The 27,998-nt window shown below is 38.4% G+C and overlaps 1 protein-coding gene across 1 annotated transcript; it reads left to right on the forward strand.

The window, feature by feature from the left end:
* Window positions 1-12: 12 nt before the first annotated feature.
* On the forward strand, window positions 13-27,997 carry LOC104599790 (mitochondrial import receptor subunit TOM40-1-like). Its single transcript, XM_010262508.3, has 11 exons — window positions 13-490; window positions 4,376-4,457; window positions 4,592-4,691; window positions 4,814-4,909; window positions 5,012-5,062; window positions 5,813-5,878; window positions 7,219-7,320; window positions 24,501-24,569; window positions 24,656-24,739; window positions 26,731-26,826; window positions 27,654-27,997. Exons 1-11 carry the CDS (start codon window positions 355-357, stop codon window positions 27,708-27,710), a joined length of 939 nt encoding a protein of 312 aa, XP_010260810.1. The 5' UTR covers window positions 13-354; the 3' UTR covers window positions 27,711-27,997.
* The last annotated feature ends 1 nt before the right edge of the window (window position 27,998 follows it).

Consider the following 27,998-nt stretch of genomic DNA (forward strand, 5'->3'; position numbering starts at 1 on the left):
ACCTATTCAAGTTGATACATTACGATTATACATCTACTGCGACGAGTAAACCCTGCCAAAAACCCACACTCCGAAGCCGCAGCCTCCTCGGAGCCCAGAGCATCATTCTTCCCGTCTTCTCTTCGATCAGTATCTGTTTGCGGCCACGGCAAACCCCGGCGAGGAGAGTTTTGCCTTAACCTACGCCCTCGTTCCTCTTAATGTGCGCACCTATTCAGCTCAGCAAACCCTCTGCATCTGCTCTGTTGCCCTAAATTTGCTCCGGTGGAGTTTCCAGTAGAAGAAACCTTCTACATCGACGCGCTTCGTGTTCATATTGTTCTTCACTGTTTTCTCTGATTTTAGAAGTGAATTATGGCTTCCCACGTAGGTCTTGTTCCTCCTACTCCTGCACCCTATAAGGACAATGAGCCCAAGGCTGCGGAGAAAATTGATTACCTGAATCTTCCTTGCCCCATACCGTACGAAGAAATCCATCGAGAAGCTCTGAGTCAGTATTCTATTTTTTTAATGGTTTTTCACTGCCCTTTTTTTAATGGTTTCGTAGGTTCTAGTTCATTTCCCCCCTTTAAATAATCTATTTGATCTCTGAATGCTTTTCTATCTGGTGATTATGGCATTATCTGCATTTATTTATTTATTTCAATCATCTTTGTTTATGACATTTATTTATTTCAATCATCTTTGTTTCAATTTAGCTTGATTTGAGATGAAATGGACGGTGAATAGGTGAAATGATGGAAAGCATGAATCCATTACTCCAGGTCCAGGATGAAATAATGGAATTATGAATTCATAGCTTACTGTCAATGGAGTTTTGGTTTATGCTGTTTTTTTTTCTTGTACCTGCTCATATTTTGCGTATGAGATTTCGGAAGGTGTCTTGTGAACTTAATTATGATGTTTTGCAAATTAGTTTTAGGGTCAGCTGTAGATTGCAGATCCCCATTTAAAGGTACAGAAGCAAATACTGCTCACATCGGAAATTAACGCCATCTCCTAAACATATTCCGTCATTCATTGTTTTTTTTTGTTTTTGTTTTTTGGTATGTACTAATTTAGTGAGAACTCTCTGGAATATCACATGAGAAAACTTAATTTGTGAAACTTAACGTAAGCTTTATGCTTTTTGCTTGATTTAATCTACTTAATGTGTGCTAACATATGCATATGCAAATACTTTTTTTTGGTGAACATATAGTCATATACACATGCTGGTGTACGTAAACATAGACGCATAAACAAAAGCTTATGCCATGTGTACACATAGACAATTTAGATGATGGTTTCTGATGAGACCTATAAATTGCAAACAACAATCAAATCATGAAACATTTCCTATTAGTATCCCCTTGTTTTGGGTGTTAGTGGGGAGCAGAAGTATTTAGCATGAACTGAAGAGTTTATTTAGGAGAATTTGTTTACAAAAACGATCATATTTTGGCCACATTGGGGAGAACACATTACCATTCCAATATGTTTAGCAGAGAGTGGACCTCTGCATTGGTCATGTGTTCACTAAGCCAAACTGAGTTGGTCCTATTGATACTGCAATATCAATTATACCTTTTTGCAAATTATTTTAGCGATTAAAAACTTCATTTCTTTTTTTTTTCTTTTTAGTTTTGGGGAAGACCAGAAAAGGGTTAGTTTACCATGTGGCTAGGGTTTCTTGGGCTGAAACTTGCCCCTGAATAGCTGAGCCTGAAGGTCAAACATGGAGCCTTTTGGACGACCAATTATGCTGCCATGTGAAAGATTCTTAGGCTCCATTTGACAATACAAATACAAAAATGACCAGTACAAATGCAAATATGTCTGGTTGATGAAAATGCAAAGTTGGTTTAGTTTTAGAATGATAATTTGTGCTCTTGCGAGATGATTTGTAGTTGTAATAGGCACAAACACGAATCCTGATTTTGGAATCCTTTTTTTTCTTTTTTTACATTGACCAACTTTGTGTGCAACGTTTGCATCCATTTTTTGGATTCAAACTTTGCTCTCATTTTGAGTGCAAACATATCTTGGAATTTGTGTTTGCTGTCATTTTCAATACACAAATGCATTCTTCCCAAACACTTACAAAATTGAACCAGAGTGCATATTTGCACTGAACCGGTGTTTGCACTCTTCCCAAACAGAGCCTTAAGATCAAATAACTTATGTGGCCAAGCTGGTCAATATTGAGTTCAATAAGAAAAAGAGGAATGTTAAAAAACATTTTACAGATTGTCCTCTTTTATTATCATTTTTCTTGATAAACAACCTAGGAAAACTTAGTTTGGAGCTCAAAAAGGAATTTCCATTATTCTCTCTCTACTTTTGTTAATGGAAAAGAGTTTAGCCCTGAAAACCCTGCCATGTGTTGAAATAGACTCTTTGGGTAAGTTTTATATTAAAAGGTTAAAAATATTGGAGGGCTAAAATTGATTGGGTAAAATGCTGCTTTTAACTCGTTGCACCTGGAGGGTGAGAACCTTGTTGATGCAGGAAATTTTGTGGAAATTGTTATAGGGAAACTGGGAAGAGATTTGGGTAGAAGAAGATCTGAAACTAGTGAGGATGGAAGGAAGCTGGTGGTTGTAGTTAGAAAGAAAACAATATCTAAAGATTTAAATTCAGGGCAGCTGGTTCATGTGACTAAGGTGTTTTCCAGGTTGAAGAATGGACTTTTTGGGGCAGAGCCTAGTAATAGATATAAAGGAATATATAAGAGGAGAATGGTGAAAGTTAAAGCTGATCAACACTCTGGGGATCAAGACTCTTCATTGGTGGGGGATGCGGGGCATGTTGAAGGACTTCAAGAGGATTTGACATTAAATTGTGTAAGCAGGGAGATGGACATGGAGGAGGGTTTGGAGGGGCAAGAAAGTAATGATGGGAAAATCCTTGATCAAACTAGAACCAGTTAAGAAAAGTTAGTGCTGGGAGATGTGGTACAAGCAGATGTCTGGGTCAGCAAAATATTGGGTATTTGCTATTTGGGTGGTGAAGATTTTGCTAGGAAAACTCTTTTTGGATAAGATCAGGGTGGTTGCAGCTGAAGGGTGAAGCTCGTTGATTAAAGGTAGGGTGAAGAGGGGTTGGGTTGGGTTCTAGTTTGGTCATCTCGATGGGTTAGGGTCTTCTTATTTGTTGAGTTTGGAAGTTATATGGGTTCGTTTTTGGGTTTTTTGTTTTGTCTTCTGGTTGTATGGGGTGGGGAAAGTCTGTGTCGGGTGGTGGACCTGGTGGTTCTTTTGTGGGCGTTTCTGTTTTTCTTTCTTGGGGTTATTTGTTATCACCTGATGTTGTATTCTTCTTCATTAGTTTTAATAAAAATTTTCTTCTTTATTTATCTTGAAGAAAACATTGATTAGTTAAAACTCCAATATAAGGTCGGGCATAGCCTTATAGGGGCAAGTCCATTCTTTGGTGGACAGTTAGGATCATCCAGAGATTCCTCCACATGGCAGAAGTGGGTAGGGTTCCTGTCCTTTTTATATTTTAGTTATTTAGTTGCATTTTCCCTGAGAGCTATAGAATATAGATGTTCTTTTGATGTAGGATGGGTAGGGGGTCCTACCTACTTAGGATCTGGGTTGTGGGCTTGTGGGTTGAATGAGGGCTGTGGGTGATTGGAGATGAAGAATATGAATGGAGAAGCAAGTAGAATGTGTATGTTAGGGTAAACAGCAATGAGATAGGTCACTTAGAAGAAGAAGCAGGTGACAGAGAGGGGAAAAGAGAAATTTCCCGCAACAATGGGAATTCACTAAACCAAACTTTATTTCATCAAAATATTCTGTTTTTTTTTTCCACAATTACAATGACTCTTTTAATAGACTCGATACATGAACTCGGATGACCCTTTAGGCCTTTACAGACTCCAATTTGGACTAGGAAACCGATCCAAAACAACTTCTAACTGTTTTAGAAGACAAATCAATACACCCATAAATACACTCCAATGAGGACTCTAATTACTAAAACAACTCTAATAAAAATTTTCTAATCTCATTAAAACTACTTTAATTTAAAGACATCTGAAATTACTAAAAATAGTAAACCATGAGCTTACTGAAATAGTATTATTAAAATTTACTATGAATGGTTATTTTGAAAATTACTATCTTACTATAAATAGTAATATCAAAATAATGGAAACTCAGTAGACTCCACATTCAGTTTTTGCCAGTTCTCTCACAAATTTCCTTCAAGACGAGAATGAGGCCAAAAGTATTTTTCATGTGCATGCTGCTACATCGTCTTGTTTAGTTTTTTCTTAGGATAAGGGATGAATCTAATGAAATCTTTAAGTGACATTCTGTGGCAATTTCCTTTTCAAATTAATACTTCATGAGTAGTGGTTTTAGTTTTTTAATGTGTTTGACAGTGTCGCTAAAGCCAGAACTTTTTGAGGGAATGCGTTTTGATTTCACTAAGGGACTCAACCAGAAATTCTCACTCAGTCACAGGTATACATTCCTTACTATCTTGTAGTTACCTTTTGCCCATTACTTATTGTGAGGATGCAGCGGACCTCTGACTAAGGATATTATGCATATGATTTTCTTTGTGAAAAACTCTTTGCTTCTTTATCATCAATCAGTGTGTTCATGGGGCCCATGGAGGTTCCTTCACAAGCCACTGAAACCATCAAAATCCCTACTGCACATTATGAATTTGGGGCTAATTTTTTGGACCCAAAGGTATGTATCTATAATCATCTTTATTTTATTAACTGCCTTTTTCAATTATTAATCCTTCATAGGAAGCGTATTTTATGTGGATCTTCAATTTAATCTTTGAAGAGTCAATTGGTGTTCCACAGTTGATGCTTTTTGGGAGGATATTAACAGATGGGAGGCTTAATGCAAGAATGAAATGTGATTTGACTGACAATCTTTCATTAAAGGCGAATGCTCAGGTGTTTAACTTTTTTTGCTTTTAAGCTTTAATTTTAATATTTGGATGCCATATTATGTGGCTATCTAGTGCTAACTTAATATCTTCCATCTGTTTTGTACAGCTTACAAATGAGCCCCATATGTCACATGGTATGGTCAATTTTGATTACAAGGTCAAGCACCCTTACTTGTTCACTCCCATTCTTTTGCTATACTTAGCATGTTTTAAATCTTAGAGTATTCGAGGATATACATTTTTGTTTTTTTTGTAGTTGTTAGTCTGTAATAACTCTTCAACCAGACCTACAGATTCATAACTAAAGATCATATTTTTGTTGGGAGTAGGCTCATCTCCTTTTTTCTGGTCAGTAAATTAGCTTTTTTACTTGAAATGCAGCTTCGTATGAACTGCATGAGTTGGTATACAGTTCTATAAGTTAACTAAGATCAGTAGTTTAAACCACACCTAAGAAAATGCCATTATTTGATGCTGGTCCCAGCAATCTGGGGTGTTGGGAGTCGGGAGGGGTAAATTGAATATGGGCCTAATCTCTTTTAATTTTAGCACAAGGTCACCACACCTTATAATATTTAGTTTCTAGAAGCCTACATCCCCTGAAGCCTATCTTCCTAACATTTGTTATTTTATCATGATTTAAGGGTTGTCCTGCTTCTATGTCATATCTTGTTCTTTCTAACAATTGTTTGAACGGTGCTCGTTATTCCCATCAATCTTACTGAATGCCTTGTTGCCATTGAAATTTCATTTATTAGATTTAGATGTAAATAGATGGATGAAGAAGATGCTTTAAATTTGATATAATGATGTTTACACTAATGGCTTTTTGATATGAAATGGTACTTTTTATTGCTGGTGCTGTTCCACCTTCTGTAATGCAAATATTTCCTCAAATTTTATACAGGGTAAGGACTTCAGGACTCAATTTCAACTGGGGAATGGTGCTTTATTTGGAGCTAGTTACATCCAGGTAAAATATCTTCTTGAGATGTATTTTGTATAGGATAAGATCAGTGTAATTAATTATCTTTAACGTTTCCTAGAGTAGAATTGGATGCATCAAGCTGTATTCCATAAATGTGTTCATCTTATGTACCTTCATTGTGTGGATTTGGAGTGTTTACTATCTATATCAATGTTTTCTCCTCACTGTTAAACCAAGGTAGAACTGTTCAAATGGCCACCTGGCCCAATTTCCAGGTCCAGTTTTCTAAAACCTGAAATTTGAAAAAAAGCTGTTGACTTGGTCAAAAACCTGTCTGACTGACATGGTTGGATTGTTAACCAGCTTGACCCAATCACTGGGTCACGACTTACAAGTTACATGTATATCAAAACTTCTGGAGGCCATAGTTTGGTGCTTGGTTGTTTGATTGGGGTGATATTTTCTTTTTTTTTTTTAAATTTTGGGTAACTTTTCAAGATTTATGTATTCCAAGGTGCCTTGCCCTGTTATTTTTGCCAAAAAACTCCTTTTTTTGGCCTTAAATCCTAAGTTTTCCCTTTTACTATAAAGAAAAGAAATTAAAAGCAGAAAAATAATAGATTAGGCATAAATACATATGTACATACATACATGTGTTTGTGTGTTACATGTAGAATGTAATTATATTCCATTTACTTTATATGCGTGTGTGGCACAGTCTGACCTGTCCTACCTGGACGTTTGAACTGCTGACATGTAACCTGGAGGCAAAAACGGCTCAGTCTCCAGGTCTGTTTTTTAAACACTGATCTATGCCAGAATATATGTTTTAAAATAGAAACAGTGGAAATTCATTATTATTGGTACTCTTGATCAATGGATGTTTCAAAATAAGCAATCATCTTATTTATCTAAAAGAGAGAGAAAACACAACTATCTCTTCATCTCTTAGTAGAGGATGTTTCTTCCATTAATATGTAAAGATTTTATTAGATAAATAAGTAAATAAATACATTTATGTAAACTAGCTTTTTCTTATTGATCAATGAGCAAATAAATACATAAAGGAGAGGAAATTAGAGGATAGCTTGACTTCAATTGGCACATCAAATTATGGTTATCATTTATTTTCTTATCTATGATAATAACTTCTAATTTTGGGGTTCTCTTACTGTCTTTAAATTTAACTTTGTGGTGTTTCCGGTTTTAGGGCATTTATTTCAGTTGTAATTTGTGAAGCTTCAGCAAACTCACCATTGTCATTTTCCACCCTCAGTATATATGTTATATACTTCTTTTTGTGTAGTCCTACTCAGTTTTGTAAAATCGTTACTTTCTTTGCAAATTGTAGTCGTACTCAGTTTAAATTGCACTTGTTTCTGCAGAGTGTCACTCCACATTTATCTTTGGGCAGTGAAGTGTTTTGGGCTGGTCAACATCGGAAGTCTGGTATTGGTTTAGCTGCTCGATACAATAACGATAAGATGGTAATGCTTCTAGTTTCTTAAAATATGCCAAGTTCTCAAACCCATTTAATCTGTTGAGCTAAACTAGAGTATTCCAATTAACACAATAAAAAGAAACTAGCGGGGACCTGTGCGATGCACGGGATTTATTAAACGAAAGATAAATAATAGAAAGGGTCATGTGCTAAACTACCCTTATAGTTTCATGGATTTACTAAAATCTATCCTATAGTTAGCATTTTACTGAAACAACACTTATAATTTGCAATGGATTTAATCAATCTTCTATTAGATGATATTGGAAAATGACAGTGTTGACACTAATGTTCATTTTAAAAAATTTAATCAAAAGAAAATAGAAATTAAAATACCATTCCTGCCCTTAATAAGACATGAGCAACCACTCTATTGGCTATATTTGTCAATAAAAAGAAATTGGTTGGCTGTCAGCTATAATTTTTGTAGTGCTTCATTAACATGCTATTGGGCCTGGACCCATGCTTCTTTTTTTTTATCAGCAAGATCCGTGCTTTATTTTCTGTGTATTCTATCATTTGTCAAATCCCCAGTCTATTAATATCTGACTTTTAAAGGAGTTGGTAAAATCCAATAAATGTAGAATCATATTTAACCAACTCAAGACATAAATCGATGGACATGAGTTCTGTATTGACATAGACATGTAGTGTCAGTTTGACATGGAAATTCCCTAAAATCTAGACATGGAGGTTATCTATCAAAAAAAAAAAAATCTAGACATAAAGGTTATCTATCAAAAAAAAAAAATCTAGACATGGAGGCATTGATGTAATAAATTGAGAATTACATATACACATTTATGTAAACATAATATGTTCTAAACAATGCACTTTCTATTCTAATGTCTCTAATGGTCAAAATGCATAAAGCCATAGAAATTCCAATTAAAGGCAATTTGGTTTTCAAATTATAAGAAAATTTAATATCTTTTTATGTCCTTTTCTGTCAATGGTACTCCTATAACTAAATGTGTAATACAGGGAATGAATCATAAATAATAGAAACAAAAGAGATGCAAATGTAAACAACCATTCTTTGTGAATACACATAAGTGGTGGATGTGGAATACATGAACCTTAGAATTAATACTTTCTCTCCTTCAACAGCTGAGGGGAAGCCCCAAATAAATAAGTGCTTTCTTCCATGGCTGTAAGATGCTTGAAAGAAGCCACTACCCACTAGTGCCATATTTCCACATTGGTTTTATAATACAAGATACAAATATATATATCCTGTGTCCAAATCCATGAAAAAAATATAGAAAATAAATGTGTTTACCTTTTTACGATTTTACCTGAATGTGAATCCACAAGATCACAACAAAATCTATTATGAGTCTAGGCTTTAGCACAGATTCACAGCTCACAAATAACACTGAATATATGACCTTGACTAGGGCGACACTTGCTATTCTTCCGGTTTATTTCCTTTTTGTATTCAAGATACCCTCAAGGGAAGCCAAGAAGCTAGAAAAGGTGATGAGGGACTTCTTGTGGGAGCCAGGGGAAGAGAAGAAGGATCATTTGATTAGGTGGGAGATAGTCAGCAGGAGTAAGGAAGAAGGGGGATTAGGATTGGGAAATCTAGTTCTTAAGAATGAAGCTCTACTAAGGAAGTGGCTTTGGAGATGGCCGTTAGAGAGAGAGAGAGAGAGGTTGTGGCACAAGGTGGTGAATAGTATTCGTGGCTGTTTGCAGAACGGTTGGGATGCCGGGGTATCTTGACGAGCGACTCTTGCAACACCCTGGAAGGCCATTCACGGAATTCTACCCCTTTTTCTCAATCTGGGCAGGTATGATGTTAATTCTGGAAACAATGTTCTTTTTTGGGAAGACATTTGGGTGGGCAACCTACCTCTTAAAGACCTTTTCCCCTCTCTTTACTTTCTTTCCCTTTATAAGGAGGGAAGGGCCGGTTTCTAGTTTTATTTCCTCATCTTCTTTTGTGGCCCTAAATTGGGATTTTGGTTTCCGTAGAGGGTTACGTGATGATGAAAGTGCTTGTGTTTCAGATTTATTGTCTTCACTTGAGTCTATTTGCTTAGATCCCCTTAAACCTGACACAAGAATTTGGACCCCTAACCCGAAAGGTTTTTTCACTTGCTCCTCTTTCTTAAGTCCCTTTGTTCCACTTCTGCACCTCAGAATTTCCCAGTTAAATAATTTTGTACTAGGCCCATTGCCCCAAAGATTTCTGTTTTTTGTTGGGAAGTTTATTATGGTAAGATTAATACCTTTGAAAACCTACAAATGAGGAGACCAAAATGGTGCTTATCCCCTAATTGTCACTACTTACTAATCTCTTGCTCTTTTGCTACAACTTTATGGAATTAGATTCTTATGTTGTTTGAGTGTAGGTGGAACCTGCCATATGATACTAGCTTGTTGTTTAGTCTGTCTATTTTTGAATGGCACACAGAGAGGGAGAGTTATGTGGAAGTGCATAAGAGTAGCTTTGTTGTGGACAGTTTGGGAAGAAAGGAACACCGGAATATTTTGTGAAAAAGAAAGGAGCTTCTCGGAAGTTAAAGAATGTATTCTGACAATGGCAGTTCAGTGGCTGAAAACTCTAATGCTCTTTGATGCATACTCTTTTGATGACCTATGGAGAAACTGGTTTGCAGTAGCTAATATTTCTACCGGAAGGACAGGCATGGGGTTGAATGGATGCCACTAGGGGAGGAGTTTATCAAGGTGAACTTTGATGGGAGTAGCCGAGGAAATCCAGGACCTTTAGGCATAGGAGTGCTGAGAAACAAAGCTAGTAACATTATATCTTTGTACTCGGGTCCTGTGGGTGTGGGAAACTCATTAAGGGCTGAATTACGTGCTACTGTACAAGGAATCCAGCTTGCAAATCAGCTAGGCATAGAGCATCTAATCATTGATGGGGATTCCCAGGTGATAGTGGGTTGGCTGAAGGATCCGGACACTGTGATTTGGAGTTTTAGAGATCTTCTCAAAGGTTAAATGGTTAACAATGAATATGACAATTAGAGTTCAGTGGGTAGGCAGATCAGCAAACTCAATGGCTGATTCACTTGTAAAACAAGGGGTTCTTCGGTATACTTTATTTTGGGCTTCTGTGTAATTTCTTTTGTACTTATAACTTTGTAACTAACTTTAAAGGAAATGTCGCATCTCTTGCCTTTCTATGGGTTGAATTTGTTAAAAGATGCTGGATTGCTTGGACTTGGAGTCTTTACACGAACAAGGGTTTGAGTTTGACCTCTGGTTTGTCTGAGTTTTCTTGGTTGGGAAGTTTTCCCCACTCTTGGTCGGCTTTGAGTTGTTATGTTTTTACTATATGGTATACAATAGATGTAACAACTAAAAGAAAAAGGCATTTATATATTATAATAAATGTCTATAAACTACTTATCAAAAAAAATAATTGTCTATAAACTCAAAACATAAAACTAATGAAAAACTTTTAAAAACTTAGATAAGGCACTTGCCTAGGGCACTTGGCTCTTGGCCTGGCTGCAAATTTTGAAAACTTTGTAGACGTTTGTTCGAGATGGAAACGTGTCTTGTAAATCGATGGAAATCTGCAATTGTGCTGATGCTTCCATCAACAATATGTGCAAAGTTTACATTGAAGAAATCAACGTAAACTTAGCTCACATCGACAGTTGAGGTAAACAAGCTACCTATTTACTCTAATCGACCTTCAACAATCCCACACCTAAAAGGTCGTCTGCAACTTCTCCAATGAGTCACCTCATGTGCTCTCTGTGGATCTCTTCAACTAAAAAAGGAACATGCACATCCCTTTTTTTGATAGATAAATGTGCACAACCCTTCTTCATCTTCACCATTTACGTTTTCCAGTGAATGGAAAACCGAAAATGTCATTCTCTGGTATCCGCAAGTCAACTACTTTAGGTCGGGATGGTTTGGGTCTCTGAATTATGAGATGTGGAGCTCTGTGAGGCTTCCTTGCCTGCATCTTGTTTGACGAACGATAACAATTTCATTAAACAAAAAAGGGAGGGATGTATATCAGATGTACAAGATCAATGGCCTTGAAAGCAAAAAGAGCAAGGCCAACAACATTTGGCAAAGTATTTGCACTGTAGAAAAAATCCCTTCCCAATCCAGATTTAGTTAGATTATCTGCAACCAGATTCAGTTCTTTGGGGATCCATCTGAAGCTGCAGCTGATGTAAGAAACTAACTTATGTATTTCTCCAACTGTATATGCATTTACATGCACGTTTGTGGATGCACCTGATCCCTTGCCTGCCTTCCTTTCTTATCTATATGCCTATATCTATGCATATATTATGCATGTATGTATTATGTGACTTTGTTTGCATTATGTCTTCATCTATGTATGTATGTGCATATGTACACACATGCATGTAATGTTTGGTACTTTGGCTAAAAATACCATAATAGGGATAAAATTGGCAATTTCATTTCTCAGCTAACTTTCATTTTCAAGAAACTCAAGGAACTAATATTGATTTTCAAGACAATAATTTTGTCTTGTGTAAAGGTAGCTTTTATAAGTATGGCTATCTACAGGGCATAGGCACCATATAGACATACAAGGACCTTTACAAGGTTAATGAGATAATCCCAAGCACAATGTATAAACATGTATTCTTTATACCAAATGAAGAATCGAAAATAGTTGAATCACAATGGTTTCTTAGAGACGGATGACTCACCCTTGGAGATTGCGACCTACGAATGGGTAAGAATGAGAGTTCATAGGGGGAACCAAATTCTGAACAAGATCGAAGTGGTGGCGGGGGAAGTGTTGTTCACTGTCCAAATTTGTTAAGAGTTGCTGCCGTCCGTTCGAAGATGGAGAGGTGGAGAAGAGTTGTCTTGGGACGTTTAGAGAGAAGAAAAGGGGCTATCAAATTGTACCAAGACTTTGGTCTTGGAATACTTTGGCGAAAGTGTTCTCCCCTGTTTGTCTGAAGCAGTGCAAAGCTAGAAGACTTGTACGTGAGCAACCTCTCCGGTGGCCGGTGGTAGAGAAGAAGATGCAGATCTGGGGGTTCTTATGAGTTGTCCGATCTCAACGACAACGAAGGGTCCAGATGGGTTTGGCCTGGAAGTTTTTGGAAAGGATTTTTGAAATTCAAATCTGGGGGACAACGGGTAGACTTTGAGAGTTGAAGCCATTAAAGGGTTGATCAGAGAGTGCCTGGTCGAGCTCCAATTAGCACCTAGGGAGGGCCGCGCGTCAGATATTCAAGTTGTGGACCACCAGCCCCCCCTCTCGATTCTCAGGTGGCCCATGGAAAATCTGATGAAGGTTCTGGGCCTGGGTCGCTCTTCCCAGCCCAGCCGGATTTACATCCCTTTAACTTGGATGTTGGGCCTAGGCCAAAAGCTTTTAGTGAGCCCAACTCCCTCCTGGTCGAAGGGTGCATATGAATCCTGATCTCAGTTCTCTTGGTTGGCGTAGTCAACAAGTTGTGGGTTCAGGGGCCATTCGGGATTTGCAGGACCGTCGTTTGTTTTCTTCATGAAGGGAGAGGGGTGGGGTGGGGTGGGGGGAACTTTGGACCTCGGCTCGGCTGCTGTGAAGCCTATGCCCCCTCAAACTGCTTCTTCTGAGGGTAAGGTTCAGTTGGAGTCCAACCAGTTAGTGGTGCTGCGAGAGGAAGAGGAGCTGATTGAGGTAGATCCGATTGCAATAGTGGCCTCAGATTCTCAAGTTGAAGGTGGTGGAGGGGAGCAAGAGGGTGCTGGTTCCCAGGTGGAAGGTAGTAAGTTTTGTGAAACTATTATGAATGCTGATTCGGAAGGGCAGTCTTAGAAGAGCACTAGTTTGTTATTGATTCAGTCAAATCTGGTAGGGGAGCAACCAGTGAGTGCTTGTGATTCTTCCTGGGTTGCTTCTAAGATGATGGGTTTGGGAAAGTTTCTGGGGATCTCGTTAGAAGGATTGGAAGAGGAGACTATCAAATACTTGGAGGGAGTTGAGCAAAGAGTGTGTCTGGCTAGGGGGAAAGCTGCAGCAAAGAAGGGGGTAACAATTCTAAAAGAAGTAGAGAACTGTTGCGTTTGACTTGGAGCCTAAATGACAAAGCAAGCAGTAGTGAGGGGAGTGTGAGGGGGGTGAGAAAGGCTTAATAGCCAAATTTCCTGTTGTTTTAGTGGTTAGTAATGGAGTTAAAGTTACTCTCTTGGAATGTTAGGGGATTGGGGTCGGGGAGAAGGAGACTTGTAGTATGTGAATCTCTAAAAAATTCAGGTTCAAAAGTTGTGTTGATTCAAGAAACTAAGTTGGAGAGTGTGGAGGCTGCAGTGGTTAGAAGCATCTGGGGGGAGGGGAATGTTAGGTGGAGATCAAAGTCGGCAGTCGGCAGTCGGTAGTGCATGGGGGTTGCTGAGCATGTGGGGCTTGACGGTTTGCAGTTCGATTTCCTATCAGATTGGAAAATTTTGAATTTCCCTTGTCTTGAAGTTTGTAGATGGTAATGTTTGTCAAATTACTAATGTGTATGGTTCTCATGACCGAAGCCCGAGGGAGGAGTTTTGGGAGTTGGCTGTGGCTAGGGGAAGTTTCTCTTATCCTTGTGTCATTGGTGGGGACTTTAATGTCACTCTGTCTGCGGATGAGAGAAGCTCGAGTGGGAGAAGATCGAGGGATATGGTTCAGTTTGCTGATTTCTTTAACAGATTTGAACTTCAAGACTTACCTCTTCATGTTAATCGGTTTACTTGGACCAACAACCAAGAAATTCTTACCCTTGTGAGGCTGGACATGTTTCTGGTTGCTTATAATTGGGAAGATATCTTTCCAGAGTTTAAGCAGGTTGCCCTTCCTATGCCAGTTTCAGATCACATTCCAATTCATCTGGTTTGTGGTGTCAGAGTGAGAGCAAAAATTCCTTTTAAATTAGAGAATGCTTGGTTTGAGGATGTTACTCTTGTTCCTTTGTTGAAGTCTGTTTGGGAGGAACTATAGGTGGGGGGTACCGGTTTATTCATCTTGGCAAAGAAATTGGGGGCCATTAAAGCAAGACTAAAGATTTGGAAATTGGAGAAAAATATGAGTTTAGAGACTGAGAAGAAGGCCCTCCTGAGTACCATAGAGGAAATCGACACAGCTGATGAATTGGGTCCTATTTCTGAGGAGCTCTGATTAAAAAGATCTCAAGCAAAGTTGAAGTTTGATAAATTGGTTGTGTCGGATGAAATAAAATGGAGGCAAAGAGCTAAAGTGGCTTGGCTGAAAGAGGGGGGGGACAGGAATACTCACTTTTTTCACAAAATGGCAAATGCCAGAGCTAGAGCTTCTGTAATTACCTGGCTGGAGGGAGAGGGCAGGGTAGGTATCACTGAGACTGATATGAAGCTAGTGGCAACTAGCTTCTATAAAAAGTTGTACAAGGAGTCTTGGTCCTTCAAATCTTTTCCTATATCCCTTTCTTTTAATCAGTTGAGTGATGAGCAATCATCTCTTATTGAGAGACCTTTCTCAGAGGAGGAAATAAAAGAAGCTATCAAGTTGTTGGTTGATGAGAAATCCACTAGCTTCTATAAAAAGTTGTACAAGGACTTTTGGTCCTTCAAACCTTTTCCTAGATCCCTTTCTTTTAATCAGTTGAGTGATGAGCAATCATCTCTTATTGAGTGACCTTTCTCAGAGGAGGAAATAAAAGAAGCTACCAAGTTGTTGGTTGATGAGAAATCCCTAGGGCCTGATGGCCTTACAAATCTTTTCTATATTAAATGCTGGGATGTGGTGAGACAGGACATTCTGAATGTCTTCCAGGATTTCTTTGAGAGGGGTTCTTTGCAGAGAAGTCTGAACACTACCTTCATAACCCTCATTCCAAATATTGAAGGTGCAGTGAATATTAAGGACTTCAGGCCGATTAGTCTTCTACATAGCTTCTACAAAATCCTTGCCAAAGTGCTTGCTGAGAGAATCAAAGTAGTCCTTGGTAGTGTTATCTCAAATAATCATAGTGCTTTTGTTCCGGGTAGACAGATGCTGGACTCTGTTCTCATTGCCAATGAGCTCATTCATTCTAGGAAAAAAGAAGGTTCCCCAGGGTTGATTTGTAAGCTTGATATTGAAAAGGCCTATGATCATGTTAACTGGAGATGTGTTGATCTTGTGTTACATCAGATGAATTTTGGGTAGAAATGGAGGAATTGGGTTAAAGTCTGTATCACCTTTCCAAAGTTCTCAGTCTTGTGGTTAATGGACAGTCCGCAAGTTTCTTTGATAGTTCCAGAGGTCATAAACAGGAAGACTCCTTGTCTCCTCTTCTATTTATATGTGCAATGGAGATCCTCACTTTGTTTTATAAGAAGGCTGTAGTTTCAGGTGAGTGGGAAGGTTTTGCATTTGTGCAGGGGGGAAAGAAGGTGAATATTCTTCAATTTGCAGATGATACGTTGTGCTTTGTGCATGCTTCTCCCTCTCAGTTGGAGTTAATCCTTGGGATCTTGTCTTGGTTTGAAGTGACAACAGGTCTTAAAGTAAATTGGAACAAGAGCCAAATCATCCCAGTAGGCCATGTCTCCAACTTAGTAGAGTGTGCTGGTATTTTGGCTTGTCAGATTGAGTCCCTTCCAGTCAAATATTTGGGACTCCCTCTAGGGGTGAGTGGTGGTTCTTTTGCAATTTGGGACCCAGTTATTGAGAGATTGGAAAGGAAGCTGGCCTCTTGGAAGGCAAAATACCTCCCATTTGGGGGTAGGGTGACTCTGATTAAGAGTACTCTTTCCAATTTACCTACCTACTTCCTGTCTCTATTCTCTATTCCTAACAAGGTTGCAAATCAGATTGAAAGGCCTCAGAGGAGTTTTCTTTGGAGAGGCTGGGAGGAGGAGGAAAAAGTGCACTTGGTGAGTTGGGAGCAAGGTTGCCTCCCCAAAGTTGAAGGGTGGTTAGGTATATGGGAGCTGAAATCTTTTAATTCTGCTCTCCTCTGTAAGTGGATTTGGAGATTTGTTGCAGAAAATGATGCATGGTGGAGATCTCTCATTGCCAGCAAATATGGTGTGAATTGGGGCAATTGGAGAACTAGGGACCCTCCTCCCAACTGGTGTAGCTCTCTGTGGAAAGGGATACTGAAGAACTTTTCAGCTTTGGCCGTGGGGGTCTCAGTTAGGATTGGTAATGGTTAGAGGACCAAATTCTGGAAGGACCCTTGGTGCTCTGATGAACCTCTTGCTGAGTCCTTCCCCCTCCTTTTCCAGTGTGCTTCGGATCAAGAGGCCTCAGTTGCAGAATGCTATAGTATTTCTGGTGATTCAGTTCTTTGGACTCCCTCATTTCAAAGGAATCTTTTTGATTGGGTCCATTGGGAGGTGGAAGAGGTTTTGAATTTGTTGACCTGTCTTCAGAACCAAGAGTTGGATTACAGTTCGGAGGATAAGTGGCATTGGAAGTGGAACTCTGATGGGGTGTTCTCTGTTAAATCTTTGGCTGCTAATCTCGGTAGGAGGGGTGTTCCTGATTTTCCAGTTCGGCAAGTGTGGAATCCCAACAGCCCAACGAAAGCCAACTTCCTAGTTTGGACTATGGCTCTTAATTGTCCTTCTAAGGAGAACCTGGTGAGAAGGGGAATTCAGGTTTCGGACTTGTCTTGCAGTCTATGTGGGAGCAGTGCTGAATCTACTGATCATTTGTGTATCCATTGTCCGTATTCTGCTCAGTTGTGGAACCATTTCCTCAGCTCCTTGAAGGTATGTTGGGTGATGCCGAGGTCGGTAAAAGAGCAGTTGAGTTGCTGGCAGCTTATGGGTTTGAGCAAGAAAAAGAAGACTGTCCGGAAGATGGTTCCAATTGCTGTAATTTGGTCCATCTGGACCGAGAGGAATAGAAGGATTTTAAGTAACAAGATTCTAAGTACGGAGGAGTTAATTCAGAAATCAGTGGGCAAGCTGATTTCTTGGGTGTCTGTGGCTGTGGATTTTAGAAGTGTCAGATGTATTTCTTTCTAGCTCTTGATGGAAAGTGTATTTGCTGATTTGATCAGTCAGCCTGTTCTGAGACTGATCTCAGCCTCCTGTGTAATTTCTTATCAATAAATATTACTTTACCTTTTCCCAAAAAAAAAGGTTTCTTAAATAATCGGCCTTGAAACTTTGAAAGTCATTCAACATCTTTCCCTTCGCTGCTTCCCACATGGAACTTTCCATCTCAAACATGTGCTTGTTGCACTCCTTCCAGGCTTCAATAAACTCCAACATAAAGATAAAGGGAGGAGTCATAAGGAATGCACCTTCTTTTGCATAAGCTTCTTACCAGCCATGTAGAGACCAACACTGCTTGGTTGCAGGGACACACACCCACAGTTAATGAGGGCCATGAAGTGGGACCACCCTCTACAAGAGTAGGAGCAATGTAATAATTGGTACCCCAACTTTATTTCTTCACTTATTGATAAAAAAAGGTGACCAATGATCAAGATATTATTTATCACCACTATATCGATTAAAAAAAGTTTGCTTGAGAAGCATGCTTTGATTGGCTGAGAAGTGGCATGTAAAATGAAGTGCTGAATGCACCATTTGAATCTGGTTTTTGATGAACCTGAATATTTGTCTCCTACTCTAACTGAGGTTCTCTTGAGGTGGTTAGGAACTCCAACTCAGCCTCCCAATCATTCCCTTGCTCACTCAAATGGGAAGTCCAAACAGTCTCTTTAATTGCCTTGTTGTAGCATACATTGATGGTTTCCTACTTAAGGCTATTTTTGATCAATAATAGGAACATTTCATTAATATAAAAGCTTAAAATACAATAGAGGGGAGATAAACTATCTTAATCCCCAAGGGTGCAGAAAGACACCCAAAAAGAAAGATTAAACAGTTATAAATGAGCCCAGAAGACGTAATCCCTATTCATCCCTTGCCTAGCTAACCCATCAGCAAAGGAATTTGCACTTCTCTTTACCCAAGTACATTTTACATCAATGTCCTTTGTTAGCCACTTAAACTCTCTCTTTTGTTGCTGTAATTCCAGATCCCATTCTTGGCTTCCTTTAACTAGCCCACTACTATCTCAGAATCTCCTTCTATGAGCAGCTTACTGATATTCAGGTCCCTAGCTCCTTTTATCCCATCCAAAGCTGCCATTACCTCAGCCCTTAGAGAGTCTCCCGCTCCAATTGGCCCAGAAAACATAACTATTACATTCCTTTGCTCATTCCTTAGAACTCTCCCAATGCCAGAGGGCGCTGGATTTCCCAAACTTCTACCATCGAAATTCAGCTTGATAATGCCATGAGTGGGGAGGATTCCATAAAGTACTTGATGTCATCTTAGCTGGGACTGAACTTGCAGCTTCTTTCCAGTTTCTTAGCAAATCATCCACTGAAAAGTATGCAAACAACTCTAAAGATTTCAGCCAATGCAATACCTTATGTGGATCACTTCTAGCACATTTTCTAAACTTCTCTCCTTGTCAGAAAATATTCTTGAGTTTTGATGAATGATTAGGCAATTTTATTAAAGAGAAAAAAATGGGGAAAATACAATATGCCTTGGCGGAGGCACAAGATGCTATCTCCCCAAAGGGATGAGTACAGACCCAAACATTGCGAAATTATAAATTAGCCAAATACAAAGAAACCCAAAACCCCTTGTTTAGCCAAAGAGTCTGACAATGCATTAGCTGATCTGTTGACCCATTGGAAATTGACTATTATGTTTCTTGTAAGCCAATTTACTTTCCTCAGAAGATCTCTGTACCCCCAACCCCCAAGTGACACTGTGACAGTGTTCGGATTTCGTAATGAACCAACTATCATCTTGGAGTCTCCTTCAACTACCAAATTTTCCATTCCAAGTTGGCTTGCAATCTGTAAGCATTGTACAATTGCTAGTAATTCAGCTCTTGTTGAGTCTCCAACTCCTACTGGGCTTGAGAATAAGGAAATAATGTTGCAACCAACCATCACCTTGGAATCTCCTTCAACTACCAAAATTTCCACTCCAAGTTGGCTTGCAATATGTAAGCCTTGTACAACTACTAGTAATTCAGCCCTTGTTGAGTCTCCAATTCCTACTGGGCCTGAGAATAAGGAAATAATGTTGCTGTTCTTGTCCCTCATGATTCAACTAATACCTGAGGACCCTGGGTACCTTGACTTCTTCCATCGAAAATATTCTTGAGTTTCTTTCTTCCCATATACTCCAACAGGTAACAACCCTAACACATCTCCACATAATCTTTCCTCTTTTCAGTGGCCAATTCAAAGAAGTAGCAAACACGCTTTGCACATTCAGTGAGAGAATCCATCTGCACCCAAACAAAGAAGTAAACCATTCCCAAATGCTTTTTGCAAATTGATTGGAAATTAATAGGTGGTAGCCAGACTCACCATCACAATATTTTAAAAGTGTAAGGCGCAAGGCGAGGCATGTGCCTTTTTGAAGCAAGGTGCAAAAATACAAAAAAAAAGATAAAGAAGAAAATTCAAAAAAGCCAAAAAATAAAAAAATATTAATAAAAAATATAAACTTAAGTTTTAAAATAAAAATTTTAAAAAACCTATTATCTAAAATTAAAATACATAAATATAACATGTAAAGCATATTTAAATGAGAATTTTAAAATAAAATCAAACATATAAAACATTTTCAAGCATGTAAAACCTACATATCTTTTTTTCCTCAATTGCATTACTTCAAGTAGCTAATGTGATGTAAAACATATTACATTCCTGATTCTACGAGTTGCCTTTATGCCATGCCCCTCGAGACAAGCCCAAACAAGTCCATGGAATGACAAACCATGGAATGGGAATTAAGAATTTAAGACCATAACATGGACTTGTTTGGACTTGCCTCGAGGGGCGTGGCACGGGGGCGGAGCCCTGGCCCATCCACTAAGTTCAAAAAAAAGCAAAAAAGCATCAAATTTTCAATAGGCACACGCCTGGGCTGAGGTGCAAGGTGCACCAAGCGCACACAGGTGCACCAGGTGTGCACCTTTTGAAAGGGTTGCACCTAGGACGTAGGTGCAGCACATCCTCTGAAATGTGCCTTGTCTGTACGCTTAGGCACGCCTTTTAAATCACTGCACCATCTGCCTTACATAGAACACACCAATGAGGAGAAACATCTATTGGGATTGATAAAAAAAAGATAACCATCTTTCTGGGTCTCTTTCTTTGAAGCAAATCACCTGTGTTGAATCTCTCTAGAAAAACTTCCCAACAAAAACTCCCAACCTTTGGAGGGATAGATTGACACTAGACTTCTTTAATGGTGAATGACAAACCAAAAGGGTCAAATGGTTGAGTTAGGGCTTTAAATAAGGAGGCACAAGTGAAGGAACTCGAAGGAAAAGGGGTCCAAATTCTGCTATCTATCTTTGTGGGGTCCAAGAAAACACCATCAAGGATGCCTAAAAGAGCCAAAGTAGTGTCCAATTTTGTGTCCCTAATAGCTCTTCGCAGACCCAAGTTCCATCTAAACCCAGAAGTAGAGTTCGAGGGTTCAAGGAAAGTGGAAATAGGTTCATTTGTAAAGTTAGAGATAGCAAATAGCGCTGGAAATTAGTCTTTCAAAGGGGAATCTCCAACCCAAACCTGTTCAAAAAATTGGATGAGATTACCTGAGTGTAAGTCATACCTGATCCAGGGTGAAAACAAAGGTAGGATAGCTTGGAATGCTTTCCAAGGTGAAGCTCTTCCAGTCCTAGTTAGAATCCCAGAATCACATCCATTATCTGCAAACCCATGAATACTAGCAACTACCTTAGCCCACAACTTTTCTTTTTCTAGAGGGAACCTCCACAACCACTTTCATAATAGAGCCAATTTTCTCTTCTTAATATTCCCAATGCCAAGACCTCCAAATTTCTTACTTCTGCTCACTACCTCCCACCAACACTATGATCCTTTTCCTCCTCCCCTGGTCCCCAATGAAAGTCTCTTGTTTGCTTTTCCAACTTTTTAGCCACCCCTGTTGGAATCTTAATAAGTTTCTCAACTTTCTATTTCTCTCTTGTTTTCAACCAAACCACACACAGCGTAATTGTTGCAAGCTGGTAAAAATAGGGAATTCAGCAAACATTGGACCTCCATTTCATTCACTGCAACAAATATTGATCCAATTACCGTTTCCATGTTTATATGGTATGAAACTTAGAAACTAGTTGGCCATTTCATTATGTCCAAGCTCAAATCATAAGGCTGTCTATGGATTGTAGGGTGGAAGTGTAGAGTTGGTGCAGATTCTGCAATTTGGTGGAAAGGGGAATTACTAGCCCCTTTGTAGTCATTCCATGTTCTATTGAACCAATGGAAAATGCAGTTAAAAGTCAGCACGTCTCCTCAATTTGCTCTTTTTTTAGGAGCTGAACAGCAGGGCAATGTCACTGAAATTGAGCTCATCTTCTCAATCTGATTTATTATGCCATCCTTGCCAGCAAACATCCTCTTTTATAGCTTGTAATTCTCTTCACCATATCGACATAATGTTTGCACAAAGATCCCTTTGGATAAATCCCTTAAACCTCCCCCGAAAATTTTGAAAAGGCCTTAAACCTCCCTTGAAATTTGAACTGCCCTTAAACCTCCCCTGACCCCTTCTGTTACTTTTAGGTGGACAAAGAGTGTAAATGACCACTATGTCCTATGAATTTTTTCAGACAAAAAATTACAAATTTTCTTATCCCAACTTTACCTTACGTTTTTACCTTGGAGGCTAGGAAGACACTGTTGATTGTTTTCCTGGTTCGAACACAGACCGCAGAATCACAGAGCACTGAGCTCTGATACTCTTTCTCTCTCTCCCCTCCACTTTTCTAGTTTTCTTTTTTCGAAGTTGGTTCTCTGGTAGTTTTTATGCTTTTCAAAACCGGTCTTAGTAAGACCACACAACAGCTTTGCTGGGGAAAAAGATGAATGCACAAAAATGCTTTTCTCATGTGAGCAGTTACAGCTGAAGTTTGCTTCAGTTGTGCTCGATTGCCTAATCATTTTTCCCAGTGGGCCCCATCTGGAAACCTTAGTATTTCCTTGCAATTTCATGAGCCTAGTTGAACGAACAATAGAATACCAAACCCATCCAGACCACCCAATTCCCCACTTGGGAAAAAAAGAGGAAATAAATCAATAAAAATTCCAAAAAAATAATCTAGTATGGTATTCTCATTACAATTTATGAATAACCAACTCAATTAAACTATGTTTCAGCCTTTCAGGCTTTCAGCCTCTCATAGCAGTTGCCAGAGAATGAGCCATAATGCTCTGCTCCCTTGGAAGGAAGTGGAAAGTACAGGAATTCAATTTCCTCAAGGATTTCTCATCATTAGTAATAGGCAATGGAGGGTCAGATGGGTTCCTCTGCTGCATTTCATTACTTGTTTCTAAGATTTTAATGCATTCATTTCACTACTTGTAATCTAAGATTTTAATATGGAATACAATATATTTCTTAGAGCAAATAGGGTAAATGGGCAATTGAGATGTGTATGTGATGAATAATTTCACATTGTGAATGAGTTGAGCTTGATTTTTAACATTGGCTGTAGCCAAGACTAGAAGGATCAGAAAGAGTTCCTTAGAAACTACCGGGGGTGTTTGGGGGGTCTTCCACAGCGAAAACAGAGCTTGCCTTTGTCCTCACCATAGTTCCTGTTAGGGGTATTGCTGATGCTATCATTAAATGCCAAGACACAATAGGATCTTCCAAGGGCAAGAAAAATCCAAGGAAGCACTTGTTTAGGTTTTCACCATCATGGTTATGTATTGGTCGAAAGTGCAGCATCTCTTCAAGGACTTCTCATCAGCTGACTTGTTTAGAAATTGAAGTGCTATAGCTGTATTTTTTCCCTCCTGTGGTTCAAGAAAGTTGGTTACCACCGCCTCAGTTCAGGGTGAAGTTAAACTTTGATGGAAGCTCCTTGGGTAATCCAGGTCAGTTAGGAGTTGGGGGTTCAGAAATGAGGAAGGAAATGTCTTGGCCCTTTACTTGGGGCCTGATTGGGATGGGAGATTCCTTAAGGGAAGAAGTGATGGCCTTACTCCAAGGCCTGAAATTGGCGAAACAATGGAGAATGCAACAATTAGAAGTGGAAGGAGACTCGGAGCTGGTAATAGGGTTGGATGCAATCTGGAAGCTTGGTTGTTTGGTCACTTAGACGGCCTCTAAGAGAGATTATTAGCTTAGCAAGGGAGATTGGGGTGCAATTTAAATGGGTAAGAAGGTCAACAAATGGAATGCCTGACACTTTAGCTAAGCGAGGAGATACAGGGAGGCTTTGTTTTGGGCTTGTTTGTAAGGTTTTGTTCTGATGTTCCATCCATCCTGTGGGTGGTAAATGTGTAATTTTATTTCAAGTCATCAATGGAAATTACCGTGTCCTATCAAAAAGAAAAGAAGACGCAGAAATTTCTGTTTGCTTCCTAACATCACACCAACAGAAGGGATCTATAAGTCCCTTTATATCCAAAAGTCGGGAAAAGCCATGTCAAAGTTCAGGGGAGGTGTAAGGCTTTTTCAAAAAAACCCAGGGGAGGTTTAAGGGATTTAACCCCTTCCCTTTATTTGTTGATTTTAGTGGACGAAGACCAATTCTCTTTGATTAATAGAAGAAAAACAGTCCCAAAAGAAAGAAAACTAATTAAAAGAAGGGGAAAAACAAAGGAGATAGCAGCAGCAAGAAGAAGAAGAAGAGTTCAGTTGTGAGAAGGGTGCGGAGAAGAGTTGTTCGTACTATCCCTCCTTCCCCTAATCCTTTCATTAAAAAATTAATCACTATTTTTCAGAAATTACAAGTAAGCTCTTAATTGGGCAGCCAGCTCATTAAACAAAATAAAATTGATGTTAACAGGCCTATAAGAGAAGGCCCATTAACAAAACAGAACAGAAGAAAAAAGAAGAAATAACAACTCTGGGCTATGGGCCATTCGACCCATCTCTACATTAATTGATGTGCACATCTAAGACTAAGATTATTCAACTAAATGATACATCTATTCTTGACATTTAATCTGGATTAGATGAGGGGAAGTATATTGTGCAGTTCATATTTTCTGTTATTGCGTTTTTTTATAATTCTAATCCTCCTACTGGTACTTTGGTTTCTACTGGACTGTGGGTTGGGACATGACAAACAATAGCAGATGATAGTTACATTTTTTTTTTTTTTTTTCTTTAGTTGCAACATCTTTTATAATTACCAACTGAAGGGCTTTGATTTGTCCGCTCCAGGTTGCAACTGGCCAAGTTGCCAGTACTGGTATGGTTGCTCTTAGCTATGTTCAGAAAGTATCCGAGAAGGTAAGGATGCTACTTTTCGATAGAAGCTTTTGTGGCCTCTGTTCTATCTATTTGTATTATTTCTCATATTGCTATGTATTATATAGGTTTCTCTAGCATCGGATTTCATGTACAACTACATGTCACGGGATGTTACAGCAAGTTTTGGTTATGATTACATCCTCCGGCAGGTAACTTATTTGTTCTGTGACACCAATACCATAAAAGAGGAGTTCTAATTATTTCTTTTATGAATTATGTTCTGATCTTTCTGTCATAGGAATTAAGAAGTACATGCTCCACAAAAGATGATGGTGGTTTGTTTTTTATTCATGATAACATTTGTGGATATATTTCAAATTAGTGGGCTTTGTATACATGCTTATGCACAAAATACCATCAATTATGTGTGAAGTAGTATGCAGTACCTAGAGCCTCACCTCCATCATTATATTTTAAAGCATCACATGCTTTTTCCTCAAATCTTCTTTAGGGTGTCATACTCCTCTGAAACCTATGGGAAACAATTAGTAAATGCACAATGGAAGAAAAGGTGGGTGAAAATGTCTCCTTTGCCTTGAAGGGGTGTATATTTATTGTTTTTGGTGGACTTTTTCCCTTAATACATTAATATTTCAGAATAAAAATGATGACCTATTCTGTTGTATTCTATAAGTTATACATCTCTAGGATTTTTATTTCTCTTATCTTTATTTATCTTGGTAAGTTTGTAGTTTCGAAGTTTTGTTCTTATGATGTCGAACCAAGGTTCACATCATCTTCTATGCCTTGTCCCAACTATATGGGTTTTGCTACATGAATCCTGTTTTGCCATTCTATTTTTATTAGGACCAAAGTTTCTATTCCTGCAAATTGAAAGCACTCCTATATTTTATCCCCTTAATTGTATTTATCCTTTATGTATCAACATTTAATTATACTTATTTCTAGGGGCCATTCCTTGATGGGATGGTAAATTCTAGAGCTGACAAGTCTGAGGATGCAGTTTTAAGTTTGAGAGTGGCTTTGTGCAAAAAATTGCTGAAGGTTCACTCTCCACTCGAGTTGATTTGAGCTGCCATCAATGTGGGCTTTACTGAGTTTTTCCTTGTCCCTATTCAAGTAAAAGCCCAAGTTTTTAAGACTTGTTTCGGAGAGCTAAAAGAGGCTACATTTCTTTTAATGGTTAATGGATGGTCAATTGGGGGAAGTAAATCCATACAAAAGGTTATGAGACATTTCTTTTGTAGCCACTATTTGTAACTAATAACCTCTAATAAAAGGCCATTACCTACTGTTGGTCCCAGCTCTCTGAAGCCTTGGGATGGTGGGCTGGATAGAGACCTAACCATTGGCATTTTTGCACAAGGTGGTTGCTGCCAGATCTATACAAAAGGTTATGAGACATTTCTTTTGTAGCCACTATTTGTAACTAATAATCTCTAATAAAAGACCTTTACCTACTGTTGGTTCCAGCTATCTGAGGTTCTTGGGATGGTGGGCTGGATAGAGACCTAACCATCGGCATTTTTGCACAAAGTGGTTGCTCCCAGATCTAGTAATCACTAATAAATACTAAAACCTTTTACTAACATGATTTTAATCTTAAATTCTTATTAAACCCACGAAAGCCATGTATTTTGCTACATCCATTCTGGATGATATTTAAATAATTAGGGATGTCAACAGAGTCTGAAAGTTCCATGCCTGATCCGACTTCAGATTCATTTAAGATTTGAATTCAATTAAATTTCATATAATATGTATAGTATACTATATACACACATATAAACATGGATAATTATATAATTATATAAAAGTTGTAATTAGTAAACTCAGTATTTGATTTTTATTTAATTTTATTCTATATGTGAAAGTTAAAAATAATTAACCATTTATTTATTTTTTTGTTTTTCTTTATTTTAGAAATAATGAAGCAGCCACTTGGGTTAAATTAGAATCTGATCTGATCCAAGGCCCCTATATCTGACTGAATATGGATTTATTTTTTTACTAATTGGATCAAATTCAGATTTGGTTTTGATCAGAATCTTATCCAATTACAGCCTTGTAAATCATATCGCCTTTGCATTTAATCAATGGTTATTCAGTGCAACTCTATTGGAAAAGAAAATAATGATGGTTTTTGTTTCTCTCTAACTAAAGCTTGCGGTTGTTGCAGTGTCGTCTGAGGGGGAAGATAGATTCTAATGGTTGCACAGCTGCTTTTCTTGAAGAGCGATTAAATATGGGTCTGAATTTTATTCTTTCTGCTGAGGTGAGAATTATTTTAGGCCTTTTTTAATAAATTCTTCCTGTGGTCCTGCACAATGGATTTGAGTAACCGGTTAAAGTCTCTTTGAATAAAGCCAAAAAAAGGAAAGAAAAAAGAGAGAGGAAGATGTCTTTTCTACCTTTTACTGTAGATGTGGAACATATGTAGTGGTGCCTGTCAGAAATTGTAGGAACTATCCTTCTCAAAAAAAATCCACTTAATTAGATGAACATAACCATGCATCTATTTCACTATATTAGAGGGTTGGATAATTGGATGGCGGAACTGTCAGAAAAATGTCGGTCATTTGACAATTTGTTGTTTTCAAATTTGATAGAACTAAATCCGAATTCAATCTATAATTATTAATCTGATCAAATTCAAATATGACTAGTTCTCTGGACTTTGTTCATATACTCATTAGTACAATTATCTAAAAAGACTGGCATTACAACCTTATAGTTAAGAAGTTATGTTATTGATAGATGTATGGAAAGTATAACACAGTAAATTATTAGATTTGAATCTTAACACAATTGGGCAGGTGGGTCTGAAAACTGATTATAAATCAATCTACATATAGAGAGCTGTAGCATGCTTGATCTGGCCAGGTTTGGATTGGATCAGGATCCTGATTTGATCCATTGACAACTCTATTTATTCAGTGGTTCACGTGTTTTGTGGTACTATTTTTTCTCCAAAGAAAAAAGAAGAGAAATAGCTATTAAGATGCAAAAGCTTTCCTGTTTTTTGTTTCCCCATTGTGTCATAGTTCTGGCTCTTTGTTTATGTAGCTTCTATGTAACTGTTAATTACCATTCTTCTTGCAGATTGATCATTGGAAGAAAGACTACAAATTCGGGTTTGGCTTGACGGTAGGAGAATAAGTTAGAAGCCATGGTCATCCATTTTTATGGGGTTTATTGTTTGTCAGCCTGCTGCTCTTTAACCTGCATGGCCTTGTTCATCAGTTTTATTCTAGCCTCATTGTTTCTAGTAGCTTTACTAGTTTCTGGAAGGGGCATTGTTTCTGCCTTCTATTCAACATAGAACTAAAGAAATTTCAGTTTTTGTATTTTGTACTGAATCATCTGAATTTCATCACAAATACGGCAGCTCCGAGAGCCTTGGTTATAGATGATCTGGGCATTTTGGATCCAGGATTTTTGTTCAAG

Source organism: Nelumbo nucifera, chromosome 3 (genome assembly GCF_055504915.1).
Source record: "Nelumbo nucifera cultivar China Antique chromosome 3, China Antique-T2T, whole genome shotgun sequence".
NCBI lineage: Eukaryota > Viridiplantae > Streptophyta > Magnoliopsida > Proteales > Nelumbonaceae > Nelumbo > Nelumbo nucifera.